The sequence below is a fragment of the Copadichromis virginalis genome, linkage group LG20 (assembly GCF_057382275.1).
Source record: "Copadichromis virginalis isolate Kocher_CV1m ecotype Utaka linkage group LG20, C_Virginalis_male_GT1.1, whole genome shotgun sequence".
Lineage (NCBI taxonomy): Eukaryota > Metazoa > Chordata > Actinopteri > Cichliformes > Cichlidae > Copadichromis > Copadichromis virginalis.
Window position 1 is genome coordinate 17,367,720 of NC_140637.1, and position 20,912 is coordinate 17,388,631.

At 40.0% G+C, this 20,912-nt stretch overlaps 1 protein-coding gene across 1 annotated transcript; it reads right to left on the reverse strand.

Moving 5' to 3' along the window:
* Positions 1-433: 433 nt before the first annotated feature.
* Positions 434-20,808, reverse strand: uckl1a (uridine-cytidine kinase 1-like 1a). The gene is given in 16 exon segments (XM_085444064.1): positions 434-3,374; positions 6,226-6,382; positions 6,633-6,740; positions 6,966-7,088; positions 7,189-7,251; positions 9,387-9,480; positions 9,561-9,659; positions 9,866-9,882; positions 10,964-11,025; positions 11,127-11,316; positions 11,454-11,525; positions 11,765-11,935; positions 15,874-15,980; positions 16,186-16,373; positions 20,719-20,744; positions 20,746-20,808. Coding segments are annotated over 16 exon segments (1,623 nt in total). The 3' UTR covers positions 434-3,291.
* Between the last annotated feature and the right edge of the window lie 104 nt (positions 20,809-20,912).

Here is a 20,912-nt window from a genome sequence, read left to right on the forward strand (position 1 = left end):
ATTGGTGGGCTTGTCTCCATGGTAACAGGTTAACCTTGAGGCAGTAGTCACATGGCTGAGCGAGTCTTCTGCTGTCTTGGAGAATACAGCGTGCGTCGTATGACATCCGTGATCACAGTGTCACCCACTCGGCGAAGAGCTATCACAGGAAGGAAAAAAGGAAAACAGCCCAAAACAAACGAGTAGGAGATTCTGTAGGTGTGAAGATGATACCACGTTCACAGCTTATGTGATGTGATAATCTCGCTGTGAGGAGCATGAATGACTGAATAAACATGAATGAATGAGGCCGTCAGACGCAGTCAAAGTGCATGATGGTGAAAAAACAGAGGATCAGAGAGAGACAGAGGAGAGATAACACTCAGCATAAGGTCACAAAGTGGCTGGGGAGTCCGTTTTTTCTCCAGAAGGATCAAGAGACGCGAACACGACAGGAAGGTGATCTTTTACTGCTCATTTTTAGCCCTGAAACATTATTATTTACATGTTCACAAGTGAGCATTAACACACCGCACCCAGCAACAGATCAGTCAGTTAAACTGAGAAGCACAAGGATGTTTCCAGCTGCTCACCTCAAACCTCTAAATTGTGATTCAGGTGAGTCCGTGTGCATTTCCTGTGCTGTAAAATAACACATTTCTCAAAGGTAATAAACACACTATAAATCATAATGGAAGAAGCTTAATGTGAGCTATACTGACCCCTTCAGGCCTTAAAGTGCATTGCAGAGAGGAGCAAGGCGGCCTGTGCGTGAACCCTGAGAGGAGCTTTTAAAGTATTCAAGCATGAGCATGTGACCGTCCGTGACCCAGCACCTTACAGACACACAATGTCAAACTCCAGCAGTAACTTGGAGTGGTGGATGTGAGGGATGAAAACTGAATCTGTATCAAAATCTCATGTTTTTCATACCCTGAATCCAAGATTTATATGTTTTACATTTAAATCCTTATCTAATCCCTCCTCTTATGTGACTTTACTATAAATTAAAACAACAGCTCTGCTTCAGACATAAGTTTATCCCATTTCATACAGAAAAATCCTTCTAGAGCAGTGTGAAAGTGTGAAAGTTCACTGAACACTTTCTTGTTGCACCAGCTATTCATAAACTCAGACTTGTTTCCTTTGTAACTATGTATTTACAGTAAATTTTAATGCTTTAATTTGATTTATAAGACACAATAAACCCTACTGGATAAAAAGTGCTCACCTTTTTTACTTTTTGCTCTTTTTTATGTCGAGGACAAAAGAGAACTCTTTTCAGTTGAAAAACAGTAGTGATCTACAACAATGTTATTTCCAATATTTAATTGGTTTAATTGGCATTGGTTCAAATTCACTGCCCGACTGGAACCCTTCCTCTGCCTGCGTGGGGTCCCTCCAGCACCCACGGCTTCCTCTCACAATCCAAAGACTTGCATGTTAGGTTCTGCATTGGCTGTAGATGGTTGTCTGTGTCTCTTAGCCTGTGAAAGACTGGTGACTTGCCAGGGTGTATCCCACCTCTCACTCCATGACAACTGAAATAGGCCGCAGCCCCTCTATGATCCTATGAATTGGATATGTGGAAGAAAGGGGATCAAATGCTGTGTAAGTGTAATTACACTGTGTTTATGCCATTACTTTTATATGTTCCCAGTTCCTTTATCCATATTTCTCTCTTAATGCTGTTTTTACCTTCCATGTTTTACCTCTGTTTTGTTAATCCACCTGCCTGAACTGGAAAGCACTTTGGGTCCAAGCCAGTTGTTTTTAAATGTGCTATAAAAATACAAGTGACTCAACAACTACGTGCAAATGAACATATCCCCAATTTATAACAGGCTTCACCACACTAACTTTTATAGCCTGTAAATCCTATACATCACTGCTGCGTTCTATGTGAACCAAATACCCAGAATATAATATTAGCCTGAGCCGTTCAGATGAGTGCAAAAGAGTTAATTGGTTTTAGTTTGCTGCTATCAAGATATGGTTGAATTACATTATAACAGTAAAGGTCTAAAATTATGCTCACAAAATGGTCAAACTAATGACCAAACACGTGACCTATAATGGTGGTAGGGTTCATGCAATCAGACGTTTCACACTCAATCTAAATTGTGTGAAATGTCTTTCTTCTTAAAAACACACATTTCTCCAATGGAGCATAGTCAGAGCTACGTTTAGACACAACTGGTTTTATCGATAGAGATCAGTTCATCTGCGACTTCAAGAATCACACAAATACCTTCAAAATTGTCTGTTGTGCTGTTCACCCCCAAAAAGAAGCACCTCTAACTTTTCATCTAGCACCACCATGAGGATGAAATTTATGGGTTTTTTTTTTAAATGTGAAACTTCCAAACAATTATAAGATGAATTACATGTATTCATTAATGTCCATTAATGAAGAAAAATTAAATTATTTAACCACTTCTACAGCCACAGACAAGTTCACCAATCACCAGTTAACCTGACAAACGTGTCTTAGAACTGCGAAAGGAAACTGGAGGAAAGCCCACATGTCTGCAGGCTCTCAGTCATCCAGGTCATGGTAGTCTTAAGAGCTTCAAAAGAAGGCGACTGGACTTCAAGCTCGTAAGAGGAAAGCCACCACACGCACAGGGAGACAGCCTAGCAATCAGCAGAAATCGAGCCTAGAAACTTCTTACTGTTGGTGATCTCCTAATTTTTATTCAAATAATATCATATGTGAGCTTTTCTTTGGTCCAATCTGCTGTACTTTGGCTTGGTAATATGTAAAACTGAGACTGTGAACAAGGCAAACATTACCTGCTACTGTGGGCATGTTTCCATACTGATGCTGCCTCACGGTGCTGCTGTATTGAACTGGAACTCCCTATATGCATGACAGATTTACACATTACTACAGTCAAAACTACTGAAGACATTCACTATATTTTAATTGCCCAACTAAATTTAGTACATTACTCTTTGAACTTACTCCTTTACTCTTTGGCTCTTACTAAGTTCTGGATTTAATAACAGCTGGTGCAACCTGGACCCATTTAATAACGTTATTGGATTATTGTTTTACTGCACCTCAAAGGCAATGGCACTGCTTTACTGTTCAGTATTAAAATATTTAAGATGAGCAGAACAAAATATCCCTCATGCACAAACCTGGACTCAGACATCATCTTCAGAGGAGTAAAAAAAATAAAATTTTACAGTACACAAAAGTAAATATAACAATTTTTTTTTGCTAGTCTACACCTGAAGAGGAGGATGCACAACAGTTTTCAAGTAGTTTGTGTTTTCTTTCACAGAGTCTCACAAATGTTTGAGTCAGTGTGGCAGCTGCTCCTGGTCCTCTTCATCACTCCAGCTGTCGAAGCCATCAGTCCCAAAGTAACGGTCCCCAAAGTCCCCTAAAAAAAACACACACAGCAGTGCACTCAGAGCGGAGCAGACATCGCCCCCGAAGCCAGGCAAGAGAAATATGTAACGATAAGACACACTGAAAAACACAGTGTGAAGAGATAGTAAAGCTAAATAGCTGTCAGGCGGCGGCTGTGTGAAGGCAAGAGAGGACCCAAATGCACGGCTCTAGACACACGGGGATGAACTCAAAGGCCGGTCTTTATTAACAGGAACATAAGAAGTCATATAAAACTATACTGGGAGCAACTAAAAGCTGAGGCGCTGGGAAGACACGGAAAATGCACACAACCTAGAGGGACAACGCAACACAGAACAAAGGGACACTCTGACATAAATACACAGAAGGTAACGAGGGAAGTGGGAACACACGGGGAACACAGCTGAAGACAATTACTCATGGCCGAGCAGGGAGGACACGAAACTGACGATACTGACACCAAGATGTGGACCTTAAACACAACACAGTATACAGAGATGAGCACGGAGAGAGAGAGGCAGAGAGAGAGGCAGAGAAGAAGGATGAATACGAGGGGATGAGGAGAACACAGAACACATAGGATGGGAACACGGTACCAGAGCAAACACCACAATAAAAACATGGACACAGGGGGAATCCAAATACCAAACCAAACAATCCAATGGACATAAGAAACAAAATACAAAACTACAGAAAAACTAAGAACACTGGGTCAAAATGACCCAGGACCATGACAATAGCAGCAAAGGTTGAATGAAAGTTTAAACTGAATTTCTGCTTTTCATATAGATCTCTCTCTTTTTTCTTTTTTTTTACAAGCAATGGCTCAATAAGAGAAAGCTATTTTTCCACTGGTATTTTTCAAGGACGTTAAATTGATTTTATGTTCACTTTTCACTTTCTAATTAAACTCGACTCGCTTCCTACCTGCTTGAATCTAAACAACAACTGCTTGGACGGACATCAGTTTACACACACAACACTCAAACATTCAGGAGACTCTCGACTTCCACATATGTGCTCGGTTACAGTGATCAAATGAAGAATTTCTGGTAAAAAATCTGTGCTTCTACAGATATTCTGTTATCAGTTAGATGAATAATAAATCTTCCAACAATACACAAATGCTACAGAATAGCACCTCATTAAAGCATCTTGTTGTTTTAATTTTATGACCTTAACATCTAATTTATATCCACAAATGTTGAATTACACGTGATATATTATGACACCATCATGCTGCCTAGTAACCGCCTACCCACGGGCTTTAATGACCCATTTTGAGCATATAAAAACATCAACTACCCCTATTTTTTGTCTCAGTGTGATTAAAAATATCAGTTTGCATAAACACACAGACACAATACTCTATGTATATAAATACATATGAAGTTGCACTATTTGATTGAACCTTATTATGCAGCCCCAAGACTTGCTTCTTTCAAACTATACACATTTGACCCATAGTTCATAACGAGTCTAAATTGATAGGTAGAGATTTATGTTACATCTGCAGATTTGACTGAATGTTCACAACTACTAGCCTGCACAAGACTATCTGTTTTTTCCCCAGTAACTATAACATTTATAAACTTGTGCATTTCCCTGTTTGCATTTTCTTGCATGTGCTTTGACCTTAGAGGCCGCCATATGTTTTAATTCTTGTTCTTTCTCATTGAAAGAAAAAGTGCAGACCAAATTGTTCTTTAACTTCCCTTTTTTATTTAACAGCTAAACAATATCACCTCTGCAACTCTTTTGGACTCACTGCAGTCCTCGGCAAAGCTGAACCGAGACACTCCTGATTTTGGCTAAGCTGAATGGTGGGATCTCCAATATGTCCACATTCGGCACTGCTGTCCCTAACTGCATTTTCACACATGAACTTCAAATAGCATTGCTACGATCAGGCTGTGATCAGGTTTCCACAGCTATCTTTTCTGATGTGCATGCTTCAGGAAATAGTCAGCTTCAAACACACTGTCACTACTAGAAATACTCTGTGTGGATTAGGTGGGGTGCTGCCAGGATGGCGCAACTGGAGGCAGGACAAAGGATGACCACTCATTAGCAGCAAATGTACTAGACGATTAGCTACACCATTCACACATTGGTGCAATCTGATACCAAATGGATCCTGTACTAGGGAGCAGGCAGATTAAAGACCGGCTAAAATGCAATGTGAGTGCATCGGACATTTGTGTTAACACTTGTCCCTTTATCAGGTAAGTGTGAGAAAAGTTCAGGACTGCAATGCCTTTAAGCAAATGAGTTTTATGAGATTTCAGGTGTAATCTTATACTTCCTATACCTGCAAAAAATTTTGTGCCATCACGTCTAGTACACCTCAAAAAACAGCTGCAGTATTTTCACTTGTATTCTCTGTAGGACAAGTTAACATAATCACATGTAAGTATTTCTGTTTGTAAAGCTACGAGTGGGCCATCTGATGTTCACGTTGCTCACTCACTCAGTAGTGACAGAAAGAGAGGTTTGCTTCAAATCTAACATGACACAATCATAATATTACAAACTGCTGGTACAAGAAATTAAATTTGTCAACTAGAGAAACAGATGCTTATTATCTTTTTGTCTGCTGCTTTTTATTTCCTGCACAAAGCTAAAATCATGAACCCAACACCTGCACGCTGAAGGCGGTGTGGTAAGCTAATGAAGATTTATGAACTTGCATTAAATTTTTATTTTTATACGTCAACTATAATTCAAAAGTTTTCTCCTGCTGACTCCAAACTGTAAAAAAAAAATACTTCAGGTAAAATGTGTGCACAGGTAGGAACACAGGCCATCTGAATTTACAAGACAGTACGTGAAAGAATGAAAAGATGCATGGAAGTGCTTACCGATACCAGGAATTACATGTAAAAAATCATCCAGGCCCTTGTCCACAGCAGTGGTGATGATTTTGACCTTTGGGAAGGCATAGGCCACAGAGTGCACCCCGAGCTCTGCCATCAGCAGCGACACCAACATGATCTTATTCTCCTGCACCTCATGATCCTGCTCAGTCACACACATCACAGCAACAACAGTTAGTGGCTTCTTGATCACTTTAAGAAGCTCAGTAAGTGGAAAGGATACATTTGAGGTTTTCCTTGCAGGAATAATACAACTCAAACTGCACCAGAGAAAAAGAATAACATCTACTCAATGCCCACACAGATGGGTAATAAAACACATGTGACTGCGCAAGAGGAGAGGGTCCCTACTGCTGCCTTATTGCAGGGTAATGATGCTAATTTCCACCCACCAATAGGACTCGAACTGCCATCATGGCAGCAGCGCCGGTGGAGACTGTGCTGTCCATTAGGATGACATGATCTTCACTGATGTCTTTGGGCAGACGCAGGTAATGCAGCTGGTGAGGCCAGAGAGGAGGAGACCAGTTACCATGGTTACAAAAGCAGGAAGGGTAGTTACCACGGAGACACAGATCATGTGGAAGGGAAAAAATTTTTAAAAACAATCAAAACATTTTCATCTTTTGTTTGATGTGATTTTTGAGACACACCCAGGAGCGCGTGAAGTCTGGAAAGCAAAGCACGCACATGGATTTGATGGTAAATGACTCATATTTTTCTACCTCTGGCTCGCCTGAGTCGAGGTTGGTCTGGATGAGGATCTTGCCGATGCGGACGTCCTTGCACACGGCCCTCAGGGCGGGCTCCATGGTCTCTCCTGCACGCAGGATCGACACACCGGTGATCTGAGGAGACGAGGCAGCAGAGCGAGCATGATGACAGAAACCCTGAGGTCATATTCGACTGGAAGCTAGCAAGACCTTGTAAAACAAGAACATCACTTACCCCTTTACCGTTGTAACTGCAGCCCTCGTAATCATGGCCCTGTGGGGTCTGAACTGAACACGGCTGCAAAGGCAGAAGAAGAAATGATGTTTTATTACACACCAAACACCCCACAAACAAACACACCGACATAAAAAAGTGGCACTAAAGAAAAAATACACAAATATAAACCTGATCTTTAACACAAACACTACATTTGCACAAGAGTTCTCAGATTTATTTATTTATTTATTTTTTGCTGTAATGAGTATCATAGTGACGTATTTAGTTTCTTTTTCAGTAGGTAATCCCTATGAATCAAAATCTCAAGCTTCACACACTCAGTGTAAGGCAGTTTTCTTTTTTTTTCGTCACTCTGTGTGATGGCAGTGAAAACAGAAATCCCTGACATGGTCATCTCATGCACACAGCTCTAACTAGCAAGAAGCTTTGGTCCGCCCAGAAGCCACGCCCACCTGATATAAAAGATTTTGTTCACAAGGGGCAGCCAAGAGAGAGTAGCTTTGAAGATTTGAGCTGCACCTAGGCTCTTCAATCCCCTAAAAAAAGTTTATTTTTAAAATGTGAATTATGCAAAGCTACTCCTCAGAAATCCAAATATAAAAACCTGGAGGTGCAAATGGGCATAATGGGGCCACTTCAAGTTCTATCATATTTCTGTGTTGCTTTCCTTGCCAAAAAAAAAGAAAAAAGGAAAAAAAAAAAGAAAATCCCCAGTGAAATTAATTGTTACTGTTTTATGTGACTGAGGAGAAGCTAATAATATCAGCTCATTATGCAGAAAGGTAAAGTCAGCAGATTTAGAATGTGAAGTATGAAACATGCCCTCTGGATAATATGACTAACATGCATGAGCTAACTGTGAAGGGGGCTCTAATGAGGTGCTTTACTCAGTAAGCCTAACAAGTTTTATTGCAAGAGTTCGCATCAAAAAGGGCAGCTTTTCATTCCTCAATTCAACATTAATAGTGTTCACTTAGCTTTAACACAAGTACATTTTCAGAGAAATACAGAGAAATAATTATATGTTCTGTTAAGTGGTTTTGGTTGTTAACCGCTAGGCAAACAGTAGAAGGTATGAGGATGAAAAAAGTGAAAACAGGGTTGTCTGCAGTTCAGTGAATCAAAGATGTAATAAAAAAAAATCTTAAGAAAGAAAAATAATCGCAAAAAGCTTTACAGCTGTTTTGTCATGATAGAATATGAAGATGAAGTGGTTTTCATACACAGTATGTGGAACATAACGCTATAGTTACAGACAAAACTTCTTATTTGCATGACAGTGACAGGCATCACTGAAATTTGGGAGCCGACAGGGTTCACCATGGCTTACTTTACTTTTTTAATTGATACAGCCGACTTACGAAACATGAAATGTAAAATTCAGATTATGTTTTAATAACATACTTAGTTTGACTATTTAAAGGAACACATGTATTGCACTTTCATACATCCAGCAGGCACATTGCAACTTTGTTGTTGTTGCTGTGTTTGTGTCCATTGAGGGGTGCAAAAAACTGCAGTTCCTTTAGTGACCACTTGAGGCTGGGTGCAAAAACGAGTAAATCCCCATACACTCCCATTTTAAAATGTCCAACTTTACAGCTTTAAAAAAAGCTTTTTGGGCTCTACGGATAGTTTTGACTCTTCCAAAAACTCTGAGACAGGTGAGTTTTTTATAAGTCACCCACCAGGATGATTGAGTAAAAGATGTGGCTGCGCTGATTTACAGGCAGCCAAATGGTACCTGTCAGACTCATCACAACACTTCGCTTCACTGTGTGTGCCGTTGGTGACTTTTGGAGCATTTTGATTGATAACCTGACTAATGTTATGGCTTGCTGTGTAGTCAAGAACATCCCAGTAGTTTGTTATTCAGGTTTGGTGAGTGTATTTAGGATTAATTATCTGGTATGTTGTTTCTCAAGCCCTTTTATCCATGCAAGGTAACTTGTGGCTCTAAAAAAAACCCAACACGGTGGGGGCCAAAACGCTAATGTTAAAGCTTCAAAATGCAGTCAGCTTGAAACCAAAACTATGAATTAAAATATGAGAAACTCAAGAGATTTGGAGGGAATTAATTACTGTTTTTTTGTTTGTTTTGTTTGTTTTAATCACTATGAGCAACTCTTTTCATGCAAGGGTAATCATATTAATAAAAAGTAATGATTCTAGATATTCAAACCAAGATTACTCACCTGAGATGGTAGAAATGTTAGAGCATGCTCTATGAGAAGCCGCATTAACCTCTTTGAGTAGAAGATAAACTCGTCTCGGCTGGTTTCTTTGTTCCTGCGGCGGAGGGAATCAAAACGTTTTTAAATTTCAAATTATAGGACTGCAGGAAGGACATCATGATCACATGTCACTACCTGATGATGGTGTGCAGGCCCCTGACCTGCGGCGTACTCTCGAGGACACTGAGCGTCTGGGGCAACGGCTGCGTCTGCTGGGCAGAGGCCAGGAGTGCCCTGAGACAAAGCAGATCAGATCAAAAGGTTTAACTTTGTTAGTCCGACACACTATCAGAGAAAAGAGATTCTGAGGCGGCAGGGAGTTTTCAGAGAGGGCAGATGGGGCACAGTGTGGAAGCCATAGAGGACACAGTTTGAATATAAAATTTCCAATTACAATAAGCCGGCCAAAGTCACAGAAGTGAAAATATGTATCAGCATACCTGACACTGAGTTCACGCTGCATAAAGGGAGGACAGAGAGAGACGATAAATGAAAATAATAGTAGAGGAAAAAATAATGTTTCAGAAGATAAGGATAGTGATGCTGTTTTTCCTATTTAAAAAAAAAACCCTTTTAATATCCTGCCCTGACACTACTAATGCAGCAAAAGCACACTTGGATAGAAAAACCAAAATGAAACACTTTCAGTCCTGGATCGGCCTCCCCACAGCCGGGACCTCAACACTACCGAAGCAGTGTGGAATCATCTTGACACAGAACAAAACAAAAGGCTGCCAAAATCCATGAAGAGTTTTGAACGTCCCTCAAGAAGCTTGGAAAACTATTCCTAAAGAAAAAGCTTCAGGAGTTCAGGCTGTGCTCAAGAATAAAGGTGGTCACACCAAATATTTTGCACGTGCATGCATTAGAACTGTACAAACTCTATTTCTGCCTTATATACTGCATGTTTGCATGTTTCAATAAATCACTGCAGCTCTTTCGCATTTAAACACAAAAAAGATGAGGGACGGCTCAAGACTTTGGCAGAGTCCTGTATGATTTTAGTTGGTTTCCTTCTGTCTTTGCATTTTGATAACTAAAATCGACATTCACATCTAGTCTTTGTTTTTCGTTTTAGTTACTGAGTACATTTCTTCCTAATTATTTTTTTAATTGAATAGATAATTTATTAAAACAGCAGGGCACTGAGGATTTTATCATATGTGACTCAAACACATATACTGCTTTTACTGGTTTCAGAATGAGCCACATTCGACTGATTCAGCATGTTCATCACAATAAAGGAACATGTCATCCACTACAACTGCAGGACTTTTCACTGGCTTTTGAACAACAGTAGAGGTCACATGGCTACACACATAACACTTGTAAAATCAACAAATCTCAGGTTTTGTGTTTTTAATTCAGTTTGCTGGCAATATTTTTCAAAGTTAAAGGGTTAAAAATGTGAAAGCTTGCTCGATGTATTTTCTTCTGATGCCACTTATCCCACAAAGAATTGGAAGTCTGCATGTTTCAGCCTTCAGACACATGGTGGCACCATGCTCTCAAGTATACGGAGCGATTTGGTGACTCACCTCCTCCAGCTGGCTGTGAACATGCTGGACAATCAGATCAATGGCCACCATATTCCCACCACCTTGGAGGGAACAAAAAGCCGAGAACAGCCAGTGTTAACAAATATGTCCAAACATTTTAGTTTAGGTGGTCTTTAGGAAAGACGAGGTCTGTCTGACTCACCTCTTGGTACAACAATATCTGCCAGCCTCATGGTGGGTTCGATGTACTGCTCAAAGGCTGGTTTCACAAACTTGTTGTATTGCTTGATTACGCCTTCAATGTCCCGTCCACGCACTGTGATGTCTCTGCGGAGCCGGCGGACGAGCCGAATGTCTGAGTCTGCATCCACAAAGATTTTCATATCCAGGAGCTGCAGGTGCGAAGAGCCAACAGTTCAATAATGTTCATTTCAGCCAAGCAGCTGCACAAACAATTCCTGGTGATGATTAGTCTCCTTCACTCAAGAATTCTTCAAAAGAAAGGAAATAAAAGAATGCACTGTCTTACCTGAAGAAGCTCTTTGTCTGCAAAGGACATAATTCCTTCAAAAATGATCACACTGGCACCGTACACATTTTTCTGCAAGAAGAGGAGGGAAAGTCGAGTCTTTAAAGAAGAAAGCAGTCGTTTGAGCTTTTATAAGATTAAAGGTGCAGTGTGTCACTTTGACACATAGTTTTTAAAAATTTAAATTTCATTTAAGTTTAATACATTTTCAGCTTTGAATGCTGCCTCAACACTGGGGTTCTTTCTGGTCCATCTCATCTTTGGCATAATCAACACTGAGGTTCCTTTAAAGCAATAAAAACCAAACTCACCCAGTCTTTATGTCTCATGTGTGTGGTGAAATCATACACCGGGATCTTCACACTCTTGCCCTGCTTCAGTTTTCTCAGGGTGGAAACCAGCAGCTCAAAGTCAAATGCTCCCGGGTGGTCAAAGTTGTAGTCGTTCTTTGCGGCCAGAGCCTGCTCCTCGGGGGATAAAACCTGAAAGACACAAAATAAAGATGAATTTCAGAGGATCTTCCTCATTAACTTGATTAACTATTTAAAGATTTTAAATGAGGGTTTATTTTATCATTTAGATCAGCTTATTACCACAAATATGAACCATTAAACTCCTGGGCTGAAAATGCAGTTTTATTATAATGCTAACAACTGCACTTCTTCTAATGGCCAATGACTTCTTTAGGCTCTGCAAACAAGTCAGTCCTCATAGACTCCAAAGTTAAAATACGGAACTTGACAGAATTCAAATAATGTTTTAACTCTGGCACAAAACACAGCTTTGATGTTTTAAGTTAATGTACCCATTTGTGACAAGTGTAGTGAGGGTGAATTTTTCAAAAACTGACCCGTTTATCCTTTGCTAACGCCTAAAGTTAGGAACGTGGACCATCTGACTGAGACTTCATTTCAGCTCAGCCAGTCACTGAGATGGACGTCTCAATTGCATTGGTGCCTTCTTATTAATGCAATTATCTGACAAAAACTACAGATTGCTGTGTTGTTAATTGTAACAGCAGATTTTCTTCTGTGAAGTTGTGTTATTACTTTTAGATTATATTATTAATTAGCTGATACCTTTGTCTGTGAATGCAGAAGAGAGAAGTAAGACTTCAGCATACCTGATTTTGTCTTAATTTACTGATCCCACTAAACATTGGACGTCGGATAGACGTTCAGATCTATATTGGGTCCGTTGGTCAACAACTAGTTCTGGACAACTACACACAACCAAACTAGGTCTACAATTTGGACGTCCAACCATGACCCAGCTTGGACGTCAACATTTGAACTTTGGACTTCATCTGGATGTCTATGATAGGTGCAGGAAATTTATATGATTAATAAATGTAAAGGTAATAATAAAGGTGTAAACAAAAATCAACTGGTAGCCTATCCTCCTGACTACCAGCAATGCAAATTTGTCCTCTGTAGAGCACCTTTCTAAACCTGAATATCTCCCATGCACTGCATACTACAGAATTGCCTCCTTTTGGTATCTACAGAGGACATTTAGGGCTTTCCAATGATACCAAATGTGAAGGGGTGGAGCTTTGGGAACTTTAGTTTTTTCATTAAGGAACATGGCGGCCATCGCTGCAAGCACATTTTATGGGAAGAAGAAAAGTAAGTGCATAAAACTTCTTATTGAGCAATTTTTAGCTATAAATGTTGTTAACATATTTTAAATAAGTCTCTTAATAACACGTTAAAACATAGTATGCTTAATTCTAACTTCATTTTAGTATAGTATTGAAGTGTTTAAAAAATGTCCACAAGATGGTCTAAGAAAAACAAAAGGTTTGTCCATGTGCCAAGTCCACTGGCAATTGCTGAGTACACTACCAACATAGGTGACGTGGACCTTGTTGCCGAATGTTGAGTTTCTACAGGATGGTCTCTCGCACTCAGAAATTGACAGTATGTGCAGTTCTCTACTTTTTGATCTGGCAATCACCAACTCATGGCTTCAGTATAGCAATGACTTGCAGTTTTGGGGGAAGAAACCACTACAGTTCCTTGAGTTCAAACTTCTCCTTGGTGAAGAGTTGAAGCAAATATTTGCCATCAAAGTTCATTTTTACATGTTTTGCCTTCCAATGTCCTCTGCAGTGGACATGTGATATCTAAAAAATGTAAACTTTTTTTTCCCCAAAAAATTTTTTCAGTCTTCTAATTACCTTACAAACATTGGGGGATTTAAAATTTTTTTTGATTGGACAACATTTTTTTTCCTGGTAGTCAGGAGGCTATAGAAAACATGTCCTCCACCCTCTGGACACACGGGACTAAAAAGCCTTAAGATGCAACGAAAAAAAATGCCGTGTAAAATGTGTCTAAGTTTGACGTTGAAAAGTGGTCCACAATGACCACATCGGGACTACAAATAGACTGTACACGAAGGTCCTATGGACATCAACACTACATGTTCAGTAGATGTAGAAAAAAAAGACGTTGCCTGTCATTACAAAACAACTCCTTCAGTGGCCCAAAACTTGACATCCAAAATTGACACATAAAAGACGTCACTCTGATGTCACTTTGTATAGTGGGAAGATTTGATGATGTTGATGAGATGAGATAGCCTTTATTTGCCCACAACTGAGATGACAGACCTTGCCGACCGTGGCATAAAGACGGGAATATTATTTACTGGGCTCAAAAATCCAAATTTAATAATCAATGGCACTGATTTAATGCTGGATGGCAGGGGTGGTGGATTAGCTCAATTACCATTTGGAAAGTTAGTGGTAATTAACATTTTCTATGTATTTTATTTACGAAATAAACTAACTAACTACAATTTTTCTTTTACTGATCTTTTAAACTCTACAAGACAACAAACATTTGCAGTTTCTAAAATGTTGGACTCTATCAACAAAAGATGAAATTATACTTTTGATACATCTTCTTGGCTAAACCACATTTTAAGATGTTAAACCTGATAACAGTTTATGTGATTTATTCAAAATGATTGGTTCGTGTCTCTGTGATGGTGATGAATATTTTTTTTATTATGTGGTTCTGAACACTGGGACAGAAAACATAAATATTAACATTTCTCTTTGTAATTTACTAACTTAAGATTTATTTATGTGACAAATTTAATTGAGATCAAGAGTTCCTTTGCAGCAGAGCAAATAGTTACACTCTTTCACTCAAAAAAACACCCACAATGCACAAAAATAATTGGAAACATGAGCAAGATTTAAAGTCTTATAGAGGACTGAACATCTCTGCTTATGAGTGTGCGGCTTACAAGAAAAAAGTTGGTCTGAGGAACTTGTTATGACTCTCTATCTGTAATGATTATGTTTTCCCAACTGATCTCAACTAAAGAAGTTGAGTCTATGAAAACAAACACAGATCACAGATCAGTGGGTGCTTTCTGGACTGTTGACTGTGTAACTCACAGCTGGTGAGAGCCGTAGCTGTCTGCAGTAATGAATAGCACGTGACGCTGTGGTAGAGCGCATCCAGTGGTTTATAGCATTAGCGACAGCATGAACCTACAGGATAGGTCCATAATCCTGTGTAGACAGTATGGTGGATCGTATAATGACTTGTTTTGGCTTGAGCATCAAATGGGAACTTTCTGTGTTTGAACAAGATGGAGGACAATCTACTGTCTAAACAAAATATGCAATGTTTCTGCACTGTATCAGTTACATGCCAGTTTAGAGCATGGATGGAAATTTTCAATTAATCTGACATCTTTTCTGAAGATTTAACAAACAGCCTAATATGTTGGTTTCCTGCTGGGACTCAAATTGATTACCTCTACCAAGAAAGTTATGCGATTGGCTCTGTTTGTTGTCAGGATTACACAAAAAGTTCTAAAACAAATTTACATGAAAATTTTATTAGTGGTGTAGCTTAGTTTCACCTAGAAATATGGATTCAGGGTTTTGTTAATGAGACTTCTTTACACATATTAAAATAAAAAGTGAGAGATATACTTTTGGATCCAGAAACTCAATTCACAAAGGCTGTGGAGGGAATCTTTAGTCTTGGTGGAAACCTCAAACTCTTTCTTGTTTAGTATACACTGGGTGATTTAAATGAAGTTTAATTGATGTTCTTACAGTGCATTTTGTTCCAGGTTCCGCCTAAACAGAAATATGTTACTCCATTGTTCTCTGTTCCTTTTCCCCTGCAGGTCTCTGTAGGTTCATTTTCACTGCTGCGGCACATGAATAGTCTGTCATTCGAAGGCTGTAATTTTAAGGCAAAACCACAACCTCTTATTAAATCAAGTGACAGCAGTACAGTGATTACTTCGAGTCTGTGATGGAAAAGCTCCTAAGATTACCGAAAGATTTTCTCTGCACATAGATCATTTCTTCCTTTAACAAGCCAACAGATAATCTGTAATAATTACCAAATCGATAAAGACAAAAAACACAAACAGGCATCACCTTGTAGAAAGAATCCATCGACAGTAGCACAACCCACGGCACATCCAGGGCCTCAATGATCTTATTGGCTACGGTGGTCTTCCCTGAGGCACTGCCCCCACACAGCCCTGCAGATCCACACAGCATTTCAAAGGCCCATTATTTGTGTTTTTCAGAGTGTGTCTAATGCTGTCTGCTGGTATGCATGTGTGATAGCACTAAAATGTTTATGGGTATAATATGAGAGAATAGGACATTAAGGACAGCTTCTGCAGCTCAAAGCCACGACATGGCAGTCTGGAGGACCAACAACATCATCAGTGAGTGTCGTACCAATGACAAAGGCCTCTTTTGACTGAGCGCCGTGCTCGTCATACCAGGGCGGGCGGCCAGCGGTGTAGATGGTGCGTGTGCCTGTGCGGAGCAGAGGAGGCTCTGTTTTACTCAGCGAGGTAGCGCTCTTCCTGCGAGGGGCCCCAGCCGAGGGCAGGAGGCGGTCCAACGAGTCCTCCCCGCTCCCACTGCAAAAACAGCAAACAGCAGGGCAGGTCACAGCCTGAACAAACGATCCATGGAAGGAACAGGAAGGAAACTGTCACAGCTAGGCCTATGGAGTTATTATAGCAAATGATGTCGTCTGCATTCTCTGATTTCTAATGCAAATGTATATTTATTTTGAAAATACTTACTGGGCTTTTCTGCATGATGCAGCTAATTTACAGTCACACACAGTGCTAACACTAACATCACTAACACGTATTTTTTTGTGCTTATGGTCTTAAGAGTTAAAGGTTAGCTAAAACTTATGGCGTCTTCAATAGAGATAGATGGATTGAATTGATTTGGTCTGTATCTTTTGACTTATTTAAGCTAGCTTACTAAGTCTTAATGTAGTAAATAGAGGACATCTTGGGCTTTCCATGATATCTCGTGTTTTTGGGTGGCCTCTCTTAGCTCCAAAGAGGAAGGAAATCACAAAAAAAGTTAAAGTTCCTCAGTTCTCAGGAGGATATTTTAACTAATTGTACAGAAGCAACTCAAATTTATGCTTGAATAGAAATGCAACTGGCCCATATACACATACATGTACATTCATACCTACGCATTCATAGGAATACAAACAAACACAAATTAAATTATACATTTATACATATTAAAGTTAATTAGTTCTTTTCTTCCAATAATTCTGAATTTAGAAAGCATTAAATCTGTACCATAGCCAACCATCCTTAAACATCCTGTTTAAATATTTTACTAAAAATGTGGAGCTCATGGTCAAAAACAACAACAGAAAGACACAATTTCTAGAATGCCAACACCTGCTGTGCAAGCAGAAAAGAGTTTTGTCCCTTTACGCAAACACATTACTGTTTATGAGCTCTGCTGTTGATCACAGAGGATGTAAAATCTCATATCCACATCCAGTTTTTCTGCAATAGCAGTTTAAGGACATCTGCTGCACTTTTGACTGCATGACATTTTGGCACAACTTTAAAAAAAAATACAACTTTCATTACAATACAAATCAAGAACATTTAAAAATGTAACCCAGAACTTTTCTGTCTATCTGAGCACTCTAAGCACTTCATACAACATGCCTCATTCACCCGTTCTTTTGTATGTAAGTGCTTTCTATCTAACGTTCTCACACATTCATACTCACGCTGATCAGAGAGGAACTTGGGGTTAGTATCTTGCCCAAGGACTGGAGGAGAGTGGATTCTCACATTGCAAGAAATCACAGCTTTTCTTTGTATACGGTTACAGTAAATGTGAAGTTTAGACTATTCCTCATATATAACAAGACATATTAAAGTGAGAGGGTCTTGTGGCTCTGGGGTGTTTTGCTGGTAGGTTTTTTAGGTTTGCTTTGACTAAAATTTCACTGTTGTGACTGCTCACCTTTATTCTTTGAGGAAAATCTCTATCCTGATGAGAAGGAGCTCTTTCAGTACTAAGATGATATAAATCATATGCTCTGAGATTTACAGGAACCACATTTAAACATAAGTGAGCGTTTCTGGGAGACTTTACACTGACAGTTTGTGCCACCATAATTAAGAAGAATGGCGTTTCATCCCTCCAGTGAAGTTCTGAGTCTTCAGGAATTACACATATGAATTACTGGAGCTTTTCTAGCATGGTGGTATGAGAACACTTTATTAACATAAAGAGATAGTGGTTTATAGTAATGTATACTTTATTGATCCCCGTGGGGAAATTCTTCTCTGCATCTAACCCATTCTCTCAGTGAAGCAGTGGGCAGCCATTGGGCACCCGGTGAGTAGTGTGTAGGGACGGTACCTTGCTCAGGGGTACCTCAGGGTAGCCAGATTCGAACCCCAACCTTCCAATAATGGGGCCAACACTCTACCTACTGAGCTATCCCTGTCCCTACATAGGATGGAAATTTGCTACTACTGTTGTGCATTTTACAAATACAGAAATAAACATGCTTCAAGAAAGTATACAGCCGATTAATCCACAGTGAATACTGTTCCGGCTCCACCTCAGCAAGCTGAGAGTTTGAAAAGCTAACGTCACTGTACGCTCAAGATAGTGAATGCCAAGTTGATCCATAGGCATTTGTGCACATAGATAAAAAGTGTGCGTGAGGGTGACTGCAGCTTGTAGTATAAAGGCATTGTGAGAGCTCAGTAGGAGTGGAGCTGTATTATTGTTATCGTAACAATGCTATAAACACATGCTGTGATTCTTTCTCTTCACTATTTTAAGTTCTGATACTGTAGCCACAAAACAAAAGCTTTAAGTTACATTGTCATTTCTTTTACGGTTATGGTGCAGTACTGGCATAAAGAATATGAATACTGCTTTACCTATAGTGTAGTAGTAAGACTGTAAGGTAATTTATTAGGTACACGGCAGCTTAGATTACAGTGATTTAGATTAGGCTCACATCACCGTTAACTATGGAACATGGAAAAGTCAGCTTAGCTTTTGCGTCATGCTCTCCGGGGACTCTTTCTGGACTTATACACTCCCACAGGCAATAATTAGAAACTAAATCGGTACCCTGCTTGTTTTGGATGTGATGCACTACTACAGCGCATGCATACTAAATGGGACAAATCTTGAATGGAAGTGAAGACTAATGAGTGTTTTGCATATTCGAGGTCATTATAAATGTGCAGTAATGACACATTTCAAGCAACCCAAATAAACCCAGCTCTCACACCAAATCACTGCAAACTAATCCGGATACGGCACTCCCTCTGACCTGTCAACAACCCCTGGTTGCAGACTATTTATAGCACTCACACATGTATCCACAGTGTGTATGTGAGCTTTGTTGGGGGAAAACCAGCAGGGTGTCTGTGTTGAGAGAAAACAACAGCAGCAACACTGCAGTCAGCCACATCTTACCTGCGGTCAGACCTCAACGACCAGCAGCCGGAGATTCTGGCTCCTGTGCAGTCCAGCAGAGTCATATCTGCTTCGGACGACAACCTGTTACCCTCCAGCTCACCCGTCACTGTGGCAACCTCCCCAAAAACAACAGCAAGCGGCCCTCAGCACTGACCGAGGCCGTGAACGTGTTAAATACAGGTCTATTTCTAGTCTGTTTTCACTTTGTGCATTCACACGTCTGTGAAGCCTTAATCATCTGAAAAATCTGCTCTTCTCTCCGTGTCCTGCTTTCTCTCTCTCTGCGAGAGAGTGAGTGACAGCGTCTAAGAGGATCACTGTAACACTGACAGCAAAGAGCTGCTTGGCTGGTATTAATAGAGCCACCTCTAAATAAAAAGAAGCCATGATGGATGTCTTCTGTTGATCCTTCCTTTCAGTTCACCGACCTGATCAACAGAAACACTAGAAAACCAAATGGGGCAAAATGATTTCTTATGATACACGTCATGTGAGAAAACAGCGAAAACTGTCAGTCTCAGCCCTTACAGAGGGAGTTCGGCTGACCAACAACCCAAAGGACAAAGACAGAAGACAGACAGAAAACTGAAAACTGTAAAAATCATTCGTTATCATTCGTTATCTTCAATATCGCTTCACCATTCTAATGCTTATGGTGTCTGACCACTGGGTTGAGTTTTGAGTTCTTTAATATTCGTCTTTACGATGAATCTTGTGACACTGAGTCTTTGTTGGCTGTTGTTATTTGATCGTTATTCTTGGTTTTTTTTGCGTTTTAATTTTTATTCTGTCCATTATCATGTCACGTGTCCCGTCACAAAGCTCAAATCACCTCAAACTTGTTTCATGAACATGACCATGAGTTCACTGTACTCACAGTCACCAGATCTCAATCTAATAGGGCACCTCTGAGATGTGCTGGGACAGGAGATTTGCATCATGGATGTGCAGCTGACAAATCTGCAACAACTGTCTGGCGTGTAGTACTCTGATTACATTCATAACAGGCTAAAATAAGTTTAACGAGCGCCACCTCAAACTTCTCCAACAGAAAAAATGATTAAGGTATTACTTCCTTGCTAATGTTTGTAATAAAGCTTGAAATGCAGAGGTTTATTTATGATCACAGATTGAACTCGTGACTTCAGAGACTGTGACGCACGACTGTGTCAGCATGCAGCTCACCTATTTCTGAAGCGCATTTGATGCACCTTCATCCCCCATCGTGATGATACTGATCAGTTAATAACTAACTAACAGAGACAGGGTTTAACGGAATGGTGTGTAAACATCTGTTTATAGGGGGTGAAGGAAGGAGGAGGAGAGGAGAAGGGGCGTCAGTGTGGTTAGCGTTATACAGGACGAAGCTGCTGCGGACTATAAAAATGTGAATAAAATAAAATAAAATAAAACTGCATTAATTATTTCAGGATTCAAAAAAATTCAAACACAGGTAAAAATACTGATAGCATCGTGTACCTGTCCGAGCGGGACGTCATTATTTTTACCGCACTTCGCCTCCGCTGGGATCCTGAGACCTCGGAGCCGGTAGCGGCTGGTTAGAGCCATGGATAGTTTCTTCGTAGCTGTGCGGAGGGATTGTGGGTAATGTAGTATCTTACCCAGGCAAAGGAACTACACACCACTCAGCTCAACAGAGCCTAACGACTCAC